At 38.7% G+C, this 17,890-nt stretch overlaps 1 protein-coding gene across 1 annotated transcript in view; it reads left to right on the forward strand.

Annotated features, from left to right (window-relative positions):
• The window catches only part of spns2 (SPNS lysolipid transporter 2, sphingosine-1-phosphate), a 135,343-nt gene that overhangs the window by 109,359 nt on the left and 8,094 nt on the right, over positions 1–17,890 (forward strand). The window contains exons 11-12 of the mRNA XM_061963116.1: positions 3,698–3,861; positions 16,735–16,781. Coding sequence (XP_061819100.1) covers positions 3,698–3,861; positions 16,735–16,777 — 207 coding nt within the window. The 3' untranslated portion in view covers positions 16,778–16,781. The remainder of the gene's footprint in view (positions 1–3,697; positions 3,862–16,734; positions 16,782–17,890) is intronic.

Raw genomic sequence — 17,890 nt, forward strand, 5'->3', positions numbered from 1 at the left:
TGTAAGGGTATGAGTGTATAAGTATATTAGTATATAAGTCTGAGTATATGAGTGTATAAGTGTAGGACTAAATGAGTATATAAGTCTATGAGTATATGAATGTATAAGTGTCGGATTATATGAGTATATACTGTAAGGGTATGAGTGTGTAAGTATATTAGTATATAAGTCTGAGTGTATAATTGTAGGTGTACATGAGTATATAAGTCTATGAGTACATAAGTGTATATGATGTGAGGCTACGAATGTATAAGTGCAGGAGTATACAGTGATGGGCAGTAGCAAGCTACATGTAGCAAAGCTACATAGTTTAACTATATTTCCCAGTAGCTTGGCGGTATCTTTGCACATTTTTGAATATTTAGGTATTCCAGTAGCTTGGCTATTTTGAAACCCGTGTAGTGAAGTAGCTTACATCAAAGCTTCAAATAGAGAAAAGGGACTGCAAATCCAGGCCAAAAAAAAAAAATACATAGAAAATACAATGACCTGGATGAATGAACATCCACACATAGGGACATCCATGATGATTGGTTGGTGTTCATATGATGAGTCACAATTGGCTAAGGTTAGGGCAAAATGGGCCAATCAGAGGCAAAATAAGGCGGGTCATCAAAGACAGGAAGCAACATCATGTCACATGACGACAAGGTTGTCGGAGACAGAGGGACGCTTCAAGCTCCATCAATCCATCCATTTTCTACCGCTTGTCCCTCTCTGAAAACTGTTTTTTTTAAAAACATACTTAAAAATGGATTCTCCCCTGCAGACTAGATTGTTCCTTTAGCGATGGAGACGACGTCCAGGAAACCCACAATAATCCGTGTCCTTGGCCATATTGGGTCAAATGTATGTGATTAGTGAAAACAATGGCCATAACCTTAGTTTTTAGTTGTTTACTCTGTAAACCAAAATCATAACTGCTCTCTTCATCTAAGTCGTCCAACACAAATGTAGAAACACACATTAAGGTGATTTGAGTTCATGAAAAGTTTTACTGCACATACCCATTACCAACTGTTCCCAAATAACACACAAGTCATTGTTTTTTTAATTTACTCTTGGCTTGTGGTCTAAAAACTTGCGGCCCGCCGGCCAATGTTGGCCCTGGAGATTATATTTTGCGGCCCCCACTTTAATATGAAAGTCTCATGTTAGTGTGGCCCGTGAGTTTTATTTAAATGGCACTTAACAGTGCCATTGGCAGGAGCTGAGCAAACCTACCAATCACGGTGGGTATAGCTCTTGCAAGCAGAGAAATATTTCTCAATGAGTGAAAGTTACAGCAGCGTTGCAATGGAAACATTTTTTCCGTGCCTGGCCGGCTGCCGTATTTTTATTGGGCACACACAGACATTCGTCTTAGCACGCTGCGTTCACAACACTTCCAAAAAAAAGTTTTTGAAGTTGCTACCCAGCGGGACATTACACATATACGTTGTGGAATACTGTGGTAGATCCCATAAAGCATCGAGGACAAGGACAGAGCGGTGAGTGCGACAAGTCTTTTATTGTCCACACTGTCAATGATTCAAAAAACACAAAATACGGTGCCAATAGAACAAAAAGGCACCGAGAGAAAACGCTCGGGCACAAAATGACAAAACATGATGAGCAGGCAAACAGGCGGGCTTCCGAGATGGGCAGGAAGGCACAGGACGGGAATGGTGTTTAACAAGCCGGGGACGTGAAGCGTAGTGTATGGCATGCAACATCAAACAATAACCAGCAATAAAACAAACAACTGAAGGGAATAAATAGGAAGGGTTGATTCAGCTGTGGGCGTCCTGCAGCTCCGCCTCCAGCTTTGGCAGAAATACAAAAACATAAGCGGTCACTACATTCGGGACAACAGGAAAAAACTGAATTAAACTGACCTAAACCTATGTCACAGCGGGTGTGACACATATATCTCTTTGACAAAATAAATCAAAGTGATGCGTACGTGGCGGGATAAAAGAAAAGTACGGAACTCAAATGTAACCTAATGTAGTCTGCAGTCACATAGTGTCCGTCGGCAATAACAGTCCCCAATAATCCGGATCAATTATAGCAGGGGTGTCAAACTCATTTTAGCTCAGGATTTTAGCTCAGGGGCCGCTTGGAGGAAAATCTGTGCACACGCGGGCCAGACTATTAAAATCATGGCATTACAACTACAAAATAAAGACAACTTCAGATTGTTTTATTTGTCTTACGTTGGCCAAAAATAGAACAAACACATTCTGAAAATATTACAATAAAAATTCAGAAAAAAATACCGGCAGCGGTAAAGTTTAGATCCATGAAGGAAAGAAGAAAGTGAATGAATGTTTATAACTGAATACATTTACATATGCATAAAAATGTGTTTTCTTTTGTATTATTTTTGTTAATGAATAAAGTAACGTTGATGACAACCTTTTTCCAAAACACAATATAGAATGTGAGATACAACGGGATAATGCATACATTTATCATTGGTTTTCAAAACGGTTAGAAAAAAGTGGGACCCCAAAAATTTACTGTGGGACCCCATTTTTATGACTTGATGGGGACCCTGGGACCGCATTTTGAAAAAACCTAGCGCCAACACTGATGTTGGCGCTGTGGTGCGTGCAAAACAGCAGCAGGCGGCTGTGGCCTGCGGGCCGGTTCTAATACTAATCAAATATCATCCCAGGGGCCATAGATCATTCATTGACTTAGACACATAGGAATTATAGGGTCAACCCGTTATTTGTGAGTCATTATTTTGTATTTGCATTGTACATATACAGTACATAAATATATATTTGATTTCGTTATTTTTTTTGTTTCCATGACTACGTTTACAACAACAACAACAAGAGCATGGTCTGATTTACGCTTCTTTTTCCAATAGCAGCGCGGCGGATAACACTCCGGTAGCAGTCGCCTTTTTGCACTCGTTATCCCAGTACTTTGTACCATCTACAAATGCCATGGTGTTCATGTCATCATGAAAGACATGAACAGGGCAAAAACAAAAGAGACTGCTACCGCCATGCCTGTGAAAAGGAAAAAGAAGCGAAAATGACGCATTATTGCGAAAAATGACGTTTTCCGTGCATAGAAACGTTCTCCGTGCTTCGGCTAAAAACGACAGTGACACCAAGTGGAATTAAAAAATATTCCACATCCCCAAACATGTATTTTCTTATTAATTCTTAATTTGTTTATTTATGCTTTCATCTTATTTTGTGTTATAAAAAAAAATACAAATAAAGATATAAATGCTTATATATTCAATGCAATCTTAAAATGGTGGAAATTCACCGTGAGGGGGTCTGGGAGTTAACCCCCACAATAATGGAGGCAACACTGTAATAATATAAGTGTAAAACTATATGAGTATATAAATGTATAAGTGTAACAATACAGTACTTGAATTGTATACAGTGTGTCACTGTATTTGACGTATGAATGATGACACATATTCACAGTATTATCTTATAATATGTTATTCTAATTTATTATGTGTTATTATCTTATGTTATTATCTCGTTATGTGTTATTATTCTTAGTTTGTGTGTTATTTTGTTAATATTATCTTATAATGTGTGTTATTAATGTGCTTAAACATAGAAAAGGATGTTTCTTGGTACATGTGCAGTTAATATTAGTGGATAATGAAAGCTGCACTTCTGTGTGCACCTTTTTTTGTTTGTACACCTAATTCTTTCTTTCTTATCTGAAGATCTCCGACAGCCTTCGTGAGAGCTACGCTACGTCGGCACTGTGGCGCTTTCTCAGTCTGGGCTACGCCCTCATGCTGTGTCCCTTCATCATCGTTCTGGGCGGAATGTTCTTCTTGGCCACCGCACTCTTCTTCCTGGACGACAGAGAGAAGGCTCAGAATCAGTATGTGACATTTTAAATGTAATCAAAATATTAACAGATGAATGTGATGCCACATATTTTATCATTCTTACATCTGAACTTTAATACTTAATACAGTTATACTAATACTGTATTAACACTAATCCCTCTGTTGAAGTAGTGTAGGCTAAATGTTTTCCGGGAAAATGGAGAGAGCAATATTTATTTTTACTACCTGATGTCATTTTCAAATTTTTTAAATTCATTATTGCAGACTTAGTGTGATTATACGTACTATATTAAAGGCCTACTGAAATGAATTGTTTTAATTTAAATGGGGATAGCAGAACCATTCTATGTGTCATACTTGATCATTTCGCAATATTGCCATATTTTTGCTGAAAGGATTTAGTATAGAACAACGACGATACAGTTCGCAACTTATGGTCGCTGATAAAAAAAAAGCCTTGCCTGTACCGGAAGTAGCGTGACGTCACAAGTTGAAAGTCTCCTCACATTTCCCCATTGTTTACACCAGCAGCGAGAGCGATTGGGACCGAGAAAGCGACGATTACCCCATTAATTTGAGCGAGGATGAAAGATTCGTGGATGAGGAACGTGAGAGTGAAAGATTAGAGTGCAGTGCAGGACGTATCTTTTTTCGTTCTGACCGTAACTTAGGTACAAGGGCTCATTGGATTCCACACTCTCTCCTTTTTCTATTGTGGATCACGGATTTGTATTTTAAACCACCTTGGATACTTTATCCTCTTGAAAATGAGAGTCGAGAACGCGAAATGAACATTCATAGTGACTTTTATCTCCACGAGAATACATCGGTGAAGCACTTTAGCTACGGAGCTAACGTGATAGCATCGGGCTTAACTGCAGATAGAAACAAAAGAAATAAACCCCTGACTGGAATGATAGACAGAAAATCAACAATACTATTAAACCATGGACCTGTAACTACACGGTTAATGCTTTCTAGCCTGGCGAAGCTTTACAATGCTGTTGCTAACGACGCCATTGAATCTAACTTAGCTACGGACCTCGACAGAGCTATGATAAAAACATTAGCTCTCCACCTACGCCAACCCTCATCTGCTCATCAACACCGAAGCTCACCTGCGTTCCAGCGATCGACGGAGCGACAAAGGACTTCACCCAATCATTGATGCGGTCGGCGGCTAGCGTCGGATAGCGCGTCTGCTATCCAAGTCAAAGTCCTCCTGATTGTGTTGCTGTAGCCAGACGCTAATACACCGATCGCATCTACAGCTTTCTTCTTTGCAGTCTCCATTGTTCATTGAACAAATTGCAAAAGATTCACCAACACAGATGTCCAGAATACTGTGGAATTTTGCGATGAAAACTGAGCTTTTTGTATTGGACACAATGGCGTCCCAATACTTCCGTTTCAACCATTGACGTCACGCGCATACGTCATCATACCTAGACATTTTCAACCGGAAGTTTCGCAGGAAATTTTAAATTGGACTTTATAAGTTAACCCGGCCGTATTGGCATGTGTTGCAATGTTAAGATTTCATCATTGATATATAAACTATCAGACTGCGTGGTCGGTAGTAGTGGGTTTCAGTAGGCCTTTAATGTGACCTTTATCACAAATAAGTCAAAAAACTGTTGGACCATCCAAGGCCACTGTACTTAATTAATATTGTTTACATATGACAGTTTTGACCAAAAATCACTGAAGAAAACTTTTTGAACACATCAACAATGTTTGAGAAACAAACAATAAGGTAGTTGACATGTACAAATGTGCAACAAACACTCAAATAAGCCAAAATCAAAAACACACAATCATAAAAAAACATGGAAAAAGAAAAATATAGATTGGACTAGACAAGCGGTAGAAAAGGGATGAATGGATGGATAGATCTGACCAATCTAAGTCTATGAGCACGAACTGATGACGCCTACTTGGATGGGAGGCGAAACATCTTCTAAAACAAACCAGACCATCAGAATGTGTTGTTTTGTGGGCCGTTTCATTTACGTGCCTCCACCTAGACTGTCTTTTCCCTGTTAGCCATGTTGGAGTTTTTAGCGCTTCCATATTGAGTATATTGATAAATATAAGTTAGAACTATATGCTAATTTGTATTAGAAATGGCAACAGCGGATGATGCATGTGCATGTACGAGCCAGTCTGCCCCACAACAAGAGGATGGAAGAAAAATAAGGAGCTTATTGACTACAATGTCAGACAACGCACTTTACCATATATGGAGATATCCGCTGACGTCACGCATTGGGTAAATTCCAAACAGCTCGTTTGGAGGAAGTGTGAGGGAAGGCAAGGTTGTTTCATAAATATCACCACCACGGCTCCATGGTTTGATTTCACATTTTTGGGATTTATGCAGATCCCAATTACATAAAAACAGGTACCAATAGGTAAAAAAAAGTTAGTGCATAATAGAATCAGAATCAGAATCAAGAATCAGCTTTATTGTCATTACGCAGGGTAACGAGATTGAGGACAGTCTATACAGTGCGATGTGTGCATGCAAGAAAACAATGTGTAAATATATAAAAATTTAAAAAATATAGAAGTGCAAAGAAAGGTGTCACGTTCAAACACAGGACATCTATTAAACAAGACAAAAGGCAAAGAATCAAACAGAGACAGAATTCAATTTGGACTCAATTGAGGAGAGACATGCGTCAACCTGTAACCTCTTACAGTGTCTTAGCACGCTCTGACGAAGAAGGTTTTCGTCTCCTCTTTTAATTCAGATGTTCCATGTTCACGCACCAACATATGTCACAGCAGGAATGGTAAGTGTGTAAAAGAGTCATTGTTTTCGGTCGCTTTGAAGTCCAAGAAGAGGATTTCTCGGGCTTGGGCTCTTCCTGGATCCAGCTGGGGCAGGTGTTGGAGGACAATGGCTAACCCCTCCCGTCTCCTGACCACAGTGACTTCAAGAGGGCAGCGGGTCGTAAATAGCGTTGACCAAATAGTTGGAAGAGAGTTTGTGAATTACTTCAAAGAGAGTTCGTTTAACACTTCAAAGAGAGTTCTTCCGGGAGTTGAGCAGATCCTGCCATCTGTCCGTGTTGAAATCACAGTGGCGTTTCACGAGCCTTCTTCCTCTTGTTAGGCCTCGAAATACAGCATTCATAATACAACTTTTCTTTTGTGATAACTTACAAACAATTATTCCAACAAAAGGTGTGGCCCACAAAGGTCCCCTTTAAATGATCAAAATAGTTCACAATCAATTTTAGATTGTAGGCCACATAGAGAAAAATCTACTCCCAAGTGAGCCGGACTGGTAAAATCACGGCACAGTAACTTAAAAATAAAGACAACTTCAGATTGTTTTCTTGTTTAAAAATAGAACAAGCACGTTCTGAAATTGTACAAATCATATTGTTGTTGGAGTTTTTTTTATCGCTACATCCCATGAAATCTTATACGTCTAGTCTCTTACGTGAATGAGCTAAATAATATTATTTGATATTTTACGGTAATGTGTTAATAATTTCACACATGAGTCGCTCCTGAGTATAAGTCGCACCCCCGGCCAAACTATGAAAAAAACTGCAACTTATTGTACGAAAAATACGGTACGTCAAGAAAAAATGCATTGCGAAATCACGTGCCCTTAGGAGCCCTAAATGCTGATTATTTCAACAAACAGTACTGGGAGGAGGAGATGCAAATATAATCATTTAGCGCTCGCAATGTGATTTATCATATCTGTTTCCAGCCGCTGTTTTGCATCTATATTTAACATGGTTGGAAGGTACGTGCACATTGGCATGGTTACACACAAATGGCTGTGCCGCAGTCAGAAGGAGACAGTCGCTGCAATGACACAATAGAGAGAAATTCCTTTGTGTTCGTGAACATATTTAAATGTACCATTTCTATCCAGCAATTACATTTTAGAGCTGCTTGGTAATTTAGGGGCTGTTTTAGAGAAACATGCCGTCTGTGTTTTTCATACGGCATCGTCTTTTCGTCTTCTCTCACCACCAATGTTAGTATAAATGTCTCGCAGACTGCAAATACGGCATACTAAAAACTGGCTTCTGGGGACGTTTCCAATAGACTAGAAAAGATGGTAGGAATTATAGTTATGTGCTGCATTTTACACAACATAGCAAAACAACACGGGTTGGAGCAAGATGTCATGAATGTGTCATGATCTGTTGCCCGGATCATGTTTTGTTTAGTTATAGACTACCTTAGTTCGGTTTCAGGACCCCTGGGTTTGTGTGTTCTTGGTTGCCATGGGTGCTGATTATTTTCACCTGCCTCTGATTAGTGTTCGGGACGCTCACCTGCTCCCGGGCACTTATCAGAGAGCTATTTATTCCTGATTTTTACCACACTCAGGCTGGCTATCTTGTTTTTCTCAATGCGACAAGTTACGTGTGTTTTCCGTTTGATTCCTGAGCTAAGCTTTGCCATTGGTTTGCTTGTTTTCCATGCTAAGCTTTTCCTTTAGCTTACTATAGCTTCCCGTGCTATTGGCACGCTTCCTATATTTTTGTATTCCTGTTTGACTGATTTATGGACAATAAATCACTATCTGCACGCTGCCTCCAGAGTTCCGTCTGGATCCTGGGACAACGATCCGCGCATTAACATGCGACCCCACCGTGACAGAATGTGCGATAAATAAGTGTCTCCATGGTGACAGCATGGTGACAAAATCCTCATTAAAATATCTGTCTGCACCACTTTTGTAGTTTTGATCAATTGTACACACAGTCTTAGTAAATCACCCGCAACATGTCTAATAGTACACAGAATGTTATATTTGTACACACTCTTTAGTACAGGGTGTCAAACTAATTTTAGCTCAGGGGCTGCATGGAGGAAAATCTGTGCACACGCGGGCCAGACTATTAAAATCATGGCATTAAAACTAAAAAAAATAAAGACAACTTCAGATTGTTTTCTTTGTCTTACTTTGGCCAAAAATAGAACAAACACATTCTGAAAATATTACAATAAAAATTCAGAAAAAAAAACCGGAGGCGGTAAAGTTCAGATCCATGAAGGAAAGAAGAAAGTGAATAAATGTTTATAACTGAATAAATTTACATATGCATAAAAATTTGTTTTTTTTTAATCAACTAAGTAACATTTACGACAACCTTTTTCCAAAACACAATATAGAATGTGAGATATAACAGGACAATGCATACATTTATCATTTGTTTTCAAAACGGTTACAAAAAATTGGGACCCCAAAAATTTGCTGTGGGACCCCATTTTTATGACTTGAGACCCCATTTTGAAAAATCCTAGCGCCAACACTGATGGAGTATTGGTGCGTGCAAAACAGCAGCAGGCGGCTGTGGCCTGCGGGCCGATTCTAATACTAATCAAATATCATCCCGGGGGCCAAATATATTCATTCGCGGACCTGATCTGGCCCGTGGACCTTGACTTTGACACCCCTGATTTAGTATTTTTATTTTGGAGTCTTGGTAGATCAGACCTTAAAAGTACGTGGTGACATGTTTTATATAAATGTTATAGATGTAGTGTAGGTTACCAATTAAATTTGAATACCAGTTAAAAAGTGTTTAAAAAATGCAGAAAGGGAATATTCTGTAAATTTGGTAATGAATGGGAGCCATTGTGTTTCATGCAGTATTTGTTGGTAGTACTTGTTTAATGCAGTATTTGTTTGAAACAGTACTTGTTTGATAGAGTACTTGTTCAATGTAGTACTTGTTTAATGCAGTACTTGTTTGATATAGTACTTGTTTAGTGTAGTTCTTGTTTGTGTAAGGGACACGTTTCCACACAAAGTCAGCATGTATGTTACCTAAAAAGTGTTGACTTTGCTATTCCTAGCCATCATTTTGTTAGCGTTCTTATTTTGGGTACTCGCTGCCAGCGTTTGTGTTCCTCGCTATTTTTCCAACAGCGCTTGTGAAGAACACCGAGGGCGTGGTGTGTGTTGCCTTAAATGGTCAAACAACATATCGTCCACTTTTAAAACATGACTTCTTCTTTTCTCTCTGCCTATTCTGTCCCACTTTTGATCACGTCCACAAACTCCCCTGCTGCCAGCGCTCAGAAATGACTTCCTTCCTGTACAAGATGAGGACATTTTTAGACAGGATGGCAGTCTGATGTCTGACATCTAAAGTCGCTCGCTTGGTTGTGGACGCTGCGAGTTCCCACGTCCAAAAACACTTTGAGACTGATTACCTTTTTTTTTTTACGGCTCAAAAAGGAAGAATACATTTAATGAAATAAAAGGGTTTTGTGCATAACACCTTCACTTTGAAATACTACTATCCATGGTGATATTGTATTTATTTACAATTGATGGTGTAGGTTCATGCCTACTATGATAAGTGTAGGTGTGCTTTGTGTGGACTCAAAACAAGTCGGTTTTCTATTTGCAGCTTGTAGTCCTGTTGGGATCAATTACTACAATAATACACAATAGTATTCGAGTGTTAAGGCAACAGTACATAAAACATAGTACACTTACGTGCAATAAAATACAGACTGTAAGTTCACTTTAAATAGGAAATAGATGAAAGTGTCATTTCACTTAAATACAACATGCAGTGAGAAAGAACAAGTGGGTAATAACAAGTGCTAATTAATATGCACAAAGTATAAAATTGTGTGTACTATACATGAATGTGTTGCAGGTGATCTACTAAGATTGTGTGTACAAATATTAACAAATACAAAAGTGGTGCCTATATTCAATTGAGCATTTTCTGTGTGCTACCTGCTGTCACCATGGAGACACTCATTTACCACACAATCATGATGTCATGATTGTGTGGACTAGATGAATGCAGCATATATATATATATATATATATATTTCATGAAGGAAACTTGAAGAGCAGTTGTTACATAACACTGTCCCTCAGGGTGCAAGAAAGCTGACGTAATCTCCAACGTTGTGCGACAAGACTTGATATTTATAGATTACATTCACGCTTAAAGCCTCCAATAAATAAATTCCTCCTGACGTTATGCAGCGTTTTCCTCCTTTGAGTATGTGGGGACATATCTATTTTTAAAGCAGTGGATTGGAACACGTTTGTTCACTGCAGCGCGTCTATTTCCAGCTTCTCGGAGGTTGTTGGTTTTTTTTCAACTTGCTGACTTTTTTGGATTCACTTTCCAAAAATAGTTCAGGATTATTCCCAATACATCCTATCTGTATTCATGCAGGGACAGTATTACATGAAAACGTTAAAGTCACACAGACATCAAAAACGTATTCTTCGGCCTAGAAATTTTTTTATCTCCACTTCATGTGGCCCTGAATCCTTGTTGCTAGGCAGAATTTGTGGTGCCCCGAAGAGCAATACAGTACTTGTATGTACCTGTTCCTGCACAGACAGATGCAGGAACAGGAAGTCCAACAGACGAATGTTTAGTGTCTGATCTACTAAGTACTAAATATAAGTATAAAAAGTATAAAATTGTGCGTATTATTAGTGGGTGTGTTGTAGGTGATCGACTAAGACATTGGGCCTGAAGGTTTGCATGTACTAACTTACACTTAGACTTAGACAAACTTTAATGATCCACAAGGGAAATTGTTCCACACAGTAGCTCAGTTACAAAGGATGGAAAGGATAAGGATGGAAAGGATCGTGCACACAAGGGCACAAAAAGAGGGCGAAAACAAAAGGTATAAAGTAGACTAAAAATGCACCATAGTAGCAATATAAAATATAACATATATGTAATATTTACATATTATATATACAGTATATAATACATACTGATATATTATATTATTATATTATATTATTATATAATACATACAATATATAACAAATCACACGCAAAGCTGATCTACAAAGTGTGTGCAAAATGGATTATGTCTGTAAAGTGATCAGAATAAGGTGTGCAATCCATTTTGCGTTTCAGTCGCCATTAATATGCAAAATGTATGCTGATCATCAAAACGGCCACAATACTGGGAGGAGAAAATGCAAATATATTAAACAGCACACACAATTTATCAACACTCATCACCATTTTGGGAGAAATATTTTGCATTTTAATTACTGAATAAAAAATATTTGACATATTCTACAATTTATTTTTATAATTGCATAGGTGCTCGATGACTTATGGGTCTGCTGGCGTATTTTTTTTTTAATGGTTTTTTTATTTTATTTAGGAAAGCAATTACTATAATATATCTCCTACATAAAAATGCATCTTTCAATGTGCATTTTCTTGCATTTGAGGCATTCCAGGCGCACAAATGCGCTGGTGATGCGAACCACAGCTTCGCACACAGAATTAAGTGTCAATGTGCATATGTTTCTGTTGATTCAGAAAAGGTGTTACAGATGCGTGCTGCTGGTTCAACACTTTGCACATATGATAGCAGGAATGTGCAGAAAACGATCGTCTCTACGGTAAAAGTCCCGTATACACGCAAAATCCTCATTTAAATAAATAATGCGGCCTGCACCACTTTACAAGTGCACACGCAGTCCCAGTCGTTCACATGCAACACGCCCACTCAGGGTACACGCTATTTTATTTTTTGCACACGCTTTTTAGTGCGTGGTATTTGGATCTTAGTAAATCAGGCCTTTTGTGTACAATTGGTGACAAGTACAAAAGTGGTGCATAAGTCATATTTAAATGAGGATTGTGTATGTACTACCAAGGGCCGTCACGTCGTGTCACTGCTGGTTTTACGAGCAGAGGAGCATGTTCGGCAGCGTACAATCACGGAGTACTTACAAGCAGACACAGTGTGTAGACAGAAAAGGGAGATTGGACGCATTTTGGCTTAAAAACTAACAATAAAGGTGAAGCTATAACACTGAAACGCCCTCAGGAAGAGGTGCTTTAAGACATGGCTAGCTAGCTAGCGGCTAACGTCCATCCGCCGTCGGCGGTGTTTTAGCTACTTCTAAATCACTAATACTTGCTTTCATGGCGACAAATAAAGTAAGTTTCTTACAAGTATCATCCCTGCAGGACGGGGAATAGCTAAACATGCTTCACTACACACCGTAGCTCACCGGCATCAAAATGTAAACAAACACCATTGGTGGATCTACACCTGACATCCACTGTAATGATACCAAGTACAATAGCGTATCTAGTCGATGCTACTATGATAAAGTCGATATTTTTTGGCATCACAACATCTTCTTTCATTTTTTTTTTAAATTCATATTATGTTTATAATCTCAGGAAATATGTCCCTGGACACATGAGGACTTTGAGTATGACCAATGTATGATCCTGTAACTACTTGGTATCGTATTGATACCCAAATTTGTGGTATCATCCAAAACTAATGTAAAGCATCTAAACAACAGAAGAATAAAAGATTATTACATTTTAACAGAAGTGTAGACAGAACATGTTAAAAGAGAAAGTAAAAACGGTAAATGAACAAGTAGATTAATAATTAATTTTCTACCACTTGTCCTTAATAATTTTTGACAAAATAATAGAATGGAAAATGACACAATATGTTATTGCATATGTTAGCAGCTTAACTAGGAGCCTTTGTTTGCTTACTTACTAATAAAAGACAAGTTGTTTTGTATGTTCACTATTTTATTTAAGGACAAACTTGCAATAAGAAACATATGTTTAATGTACCGTAAGATTTTTCGTTAAAATAAAGCCAATAATGCCAATTTTTGTGATCCCCTTTATTTAGAAAAGCACCGAAAAGTATCGAAATGATTTTGGTACCGGTACCAGTACCAAAGTATTGGTATCGGGACAACACTAGTACTACCTGTTGTCACCATCTAAATACTCATTTACTGCACATTCATGACATAATCTTGTAAACTGCGTTTGTATCTTATGTTGTGTAACATGCAGCACATAAATATATATTCTGTACCACCTTTTCTAGATTATTAGAAGTGTGATCTACAACAGAACCTCTTTTAAGCACACAGAAGGTGCACTGTGGGACATGCCAGCACTAACTGTGATGGTGACAAAATGATGCAGTTGCAAGAAAATGCATGTTGCAAGAATTGTATTCAAATAGGGGATATATTAATTAATTTTGATGTTTGCTGGCTCCAAATCGGTCTTTAAATTATCCAGCATATCAAAAATGTAATTGCTGGACAGACGATATTTCTAATAATTTCATTTGTGACAATCCAAATATGTTGATATCCCCTCCTTCTGAAATATTGTAATCCTTTAAGAGACAAAATCTTCAACATACGAACTTACAAACCTTTTATAGAGCAGACAAAGTCTCTACGTGGTTTTAGAAGGGAACAATTCAGACAATCCTTCTCTTATTTATTGATTAGCAGAAAATGTCTGCACAGTTTAAATTGGTCAAATTATGATTTTTTTGTCTGTTTTTTAAAACACCTCATTTTGGTACACATAAAATGGAATGATGGTTCTTTGCATAGATTTTGTTTTAGAGACCTATTTGTTAGCCATAGTTTTGCTCCCTTTCAAAACAGCTTGTTTTGAGAGGCGGAGTTGTTAAATGCAAATTAACCCCTCCTCATCACAACCCCTCAGGCTGACTCAGATTGTGTTGTGTAGTTTTTTATCCTTCTTGCGTTTATCGTGCACTTTGGATTTTGATGACCGGTATGCCGCCCATTGATTGGATGCAAGACTCCAGTTTTTTACTGATGTTTATTACACTCTAGAGCTAAATACAGACAGACAAATGAAAGAAAGGTTCAATAATACAATGCAAATAGCACCACTTTGCATTGAAGCTAATCTAGTATGTACAAAAAGTAATACTGAGCACTTTCGCCTGCTTCTCAATCAAGGCAGAATCTTTCTGTCTTGGCTATCAATGAATGGGTTCAACTTGTGCAGCTCAGTTGACTTACTCTTTTTTATTTTTTTGTATTAGAGACTTTATTTGCTCACTGAACACTTCCTTTTGAACTAAATGAATAATTAATTGTTCAGCATACTTTACTTAAGTGTTGTCACTTTCTTGTTTTATGCTCTTTCACCTCCTTTGCAAACCGCTTAAGTCTTGCAATATCTCTCTCTTCCAATCCGAAAACTTTTGAAGGCGGTCTGTTAGAGACCTCTCCTTCCTTGCCTTTGTTGTGAAAACCTGTGTTTTTTTGATTTTTGGTCGTTCTCCGGCAGTGATCTTATTTTCCTTGGGAGGTCCCTTTGCCACAAGAAATCAGGTCATGTGAACCAGTTAGACCCTGTAAGCTCCTTTGTAGTTAGTCCACGAGAGGCACGATCAGCTGGGTTGTTTTCAGAGGGAACATATTGCCCCTGACTTGGTTCTGTGCTTGATTTTATCTGCTGAATTTGGTTGGCCACAAATACATGAAATCGTTTTTCATCATTAATAATGTACCCAAGATCACACATCACTTGTCCTTGTAGCCAGTTGCGCAGCTGAGAGTTCCCCAGCCTTGGGATTGTTTTTACCATTGCTGGTGCAACTCTTGCTTTCCCCAATGACAAGAGCACAATAAACTTCTACACACTTTGAAATTGTCCTAAGGTAGGACCACATTCCATAGCCAGAAACACTTGCATCAGAAAAATGGTGAAGTTCATAGTGTTGACTGCTGAGAAAAAGTTCACGAAGATTCTCGCTGTCTTGGGGCCAATTTTATGCCATGTATATATCGTCTCACCATATGCCTTGTCATGATAAGATGTTTCTGTTTCCGCAAGGAAATGGCCTTCAATAGCTCTCTTGGCGTTGCCACCAACATACTTGCGCAGGAAGAATAGCTTTTCTTGAGCTGGCAAGTTTTTGCGATCAATGAGAGTACAGAAGGACAGCGTCCAATCATTGGACTTGAGAGGATCTCCTCTTAAGACCTCTGGTTCTGGGATATCATGTACACATTTCTAACCTACTGTTTTTACTTACTGTTTCATTAAGACATGCACATAAGGATAGGTTGATTGGCAACACTAAATGGGCCCTAGAGTGTGAATGTGAGTGTGAATGTTGTCTGTCTATCTGTGTTGGCCCTGCGATGAGGTGGCGACTTGTCCAGGGTGTACCCCGCCTACTGCCCGAATGAGATAGGCTCCAGCACCCCCCGTGACCCCAAAAGGGACAAGCAGTAATGGATGTCTCCCGCATTGCCATAAATAGTAGTCATGGGGCACGCCATTAAAAGTAGTTTTTCGGAAAATCCATCTTTTTGTGAGAGTTTATGGGAATCAGGACTGGTCTTTGCACACACTCAAAGCGACTTCTTACGAGATAAAGGCGCAAATACCACAAATCATAAAAGTAAAAGTAAGGCACTTTTCTCTTCAGATAAGACTGAAAGTTTGTGTAGTGACTGTTGCTGGTTAAATCAAACAATAACAGGGCATTTTCAGTCTTCGTGTTGTACCTTGGTCGTACCTTGTTTGGACTACAAATGCTCCAACGGTGAATACAATGGCGAATTTACACAAAGACCTTTGGGTAAGTCTTTACAATATGTAAAGATATATGCACAGGTCACCTGTGGCAAAATGTCACAAAAGGCAAGATTATTTTATAAATATCTCCGCAATGCCTCCACTATTTGATTTAAACATTTTCGGGACTTATGCAGATCCCAAATACACAAAAACTGTTACCAGTAGGTAAAAAAAAAAGTTACTTTTCCATGATAGGTCCCCTTTAAGAGGACATAAATTAAGTTCAATTAAATGTTGTCAGTCATTCAAATAAAATCAAAGTAGCTCGGCTGTTCTTTGTTTTTGTCACAGTATTTATAATAAAAGTGATGAAAGTTGGACATACGTTGAGTGTGAAAACTTCTGGTCCCAATAAGTCCTCCTATCCATTATGGGGCAACACACTCTCTAGCTCATTGCGGAACTTGTTTTGTATTGGGATCATTCCAGCTCTGAATGTCATGTTGCTCCTTTGTTTGCTTATTTTTAACATCTTCTTTCTGTCTTCAGGTTGAGCCAGCTGTCTCGACCCAACACTTCTGTCAAGGTGTGATCAGGTAAGCCGACTTTTCTCCACATGATACTTCCAGTGCCTCAATTACCATATTTTTCCGACTATACGGTGCACCAGTTTATAAGGCGCACTGCCGATGAGTGGGTCTATTCAAATTCAAATTCACCTATTTGGGTTAAAAATATTTTTTGCAAACCAGTAATTATAGTCTGCAAATGATGTGTTGTTGTTGAGTGTCGGTGCTGTCTAGAGCTCGGCAGAGTAACCGTGTAATACTCTTCCATATCAGTAGGTGGCAGCCGGTAGCTAATTACTTTGTAGTTCTCGGGAACAGCGGGAGGCAGTGTGCAAGTAAAAAGGTATCTAATGCTTAAGCCAAAAATAAACAAAAGGTGAGTGACCCTAAGAAAAGGCATTAAAGCTTAAGGAAGGCTATGCAGAACGAAACTAAAACTGAACTGGCTACAAAGTAAACAAAAACAGAATGCTGGACGACAGCAAAGACTTACTGCAAAGCAAAGACGACGTCCACAATGTACATCCGGACATGACATGACAATCGACAATGTCCCCACAAAGAAGGATAAAAACAACTGAAATATTCTTGATTGCTAAAACAAAGTGAATGTGGGAAATATCGCTCAAAGGAAGACATGAAACTGCTACAATAAAATACCAAAAAAAGAGGAAAAGCCAACAAAATAGGAGCGCAAGACAAGAACTAAAACACTAAAAAACTCAAAACAAGTCAGGGCGTGATGTGACAGGTGGTGACAGTACACCTACTTTGAGACAAGAGCTATATTGATGCATGTGTAACGACGGGGTCGCATAGTGATGCGGGTGTGTTCTCCCAAGAATGCAGACGGCTTCGGACACAGCTTGCAGGTAGGAATATGATTTATTTAACATATAAATCATACGGTGAATAACAAAAGACATGCACGTAGCACAAAAGGCAAAAACAAAAGGACTAGCGTGGGAGCTAGCAGGCAAAATGGCATAGCGTGAAAAGCTAGCGGGAATCAAAGTTGTCGTTATCAGTTGTATGGGAACAAACTAGGAAGCCAGACCGAGTGAGGCCAAGGCAAAGACTAAATAGCCCTCTGATTAGTGCCCGGGAAACAGGTGCGCGTCCCGAACACTAACCTG

The sequence above is a fragment of the Nerophis lumbriciformis genome, linkage group LG09, assembly GCF_033978685.3.
Source record: "Nerophis lumbriciformis linkage group LG09, RoL_Nlum_v2.1, whole genome shotgun sequence".
NCBI lineage: Eukaryota > Metazoa > Chordata > Actinopteri > Syngnathiformes > Syngnathidae > Nerophis > Nerophis lumbriciformis.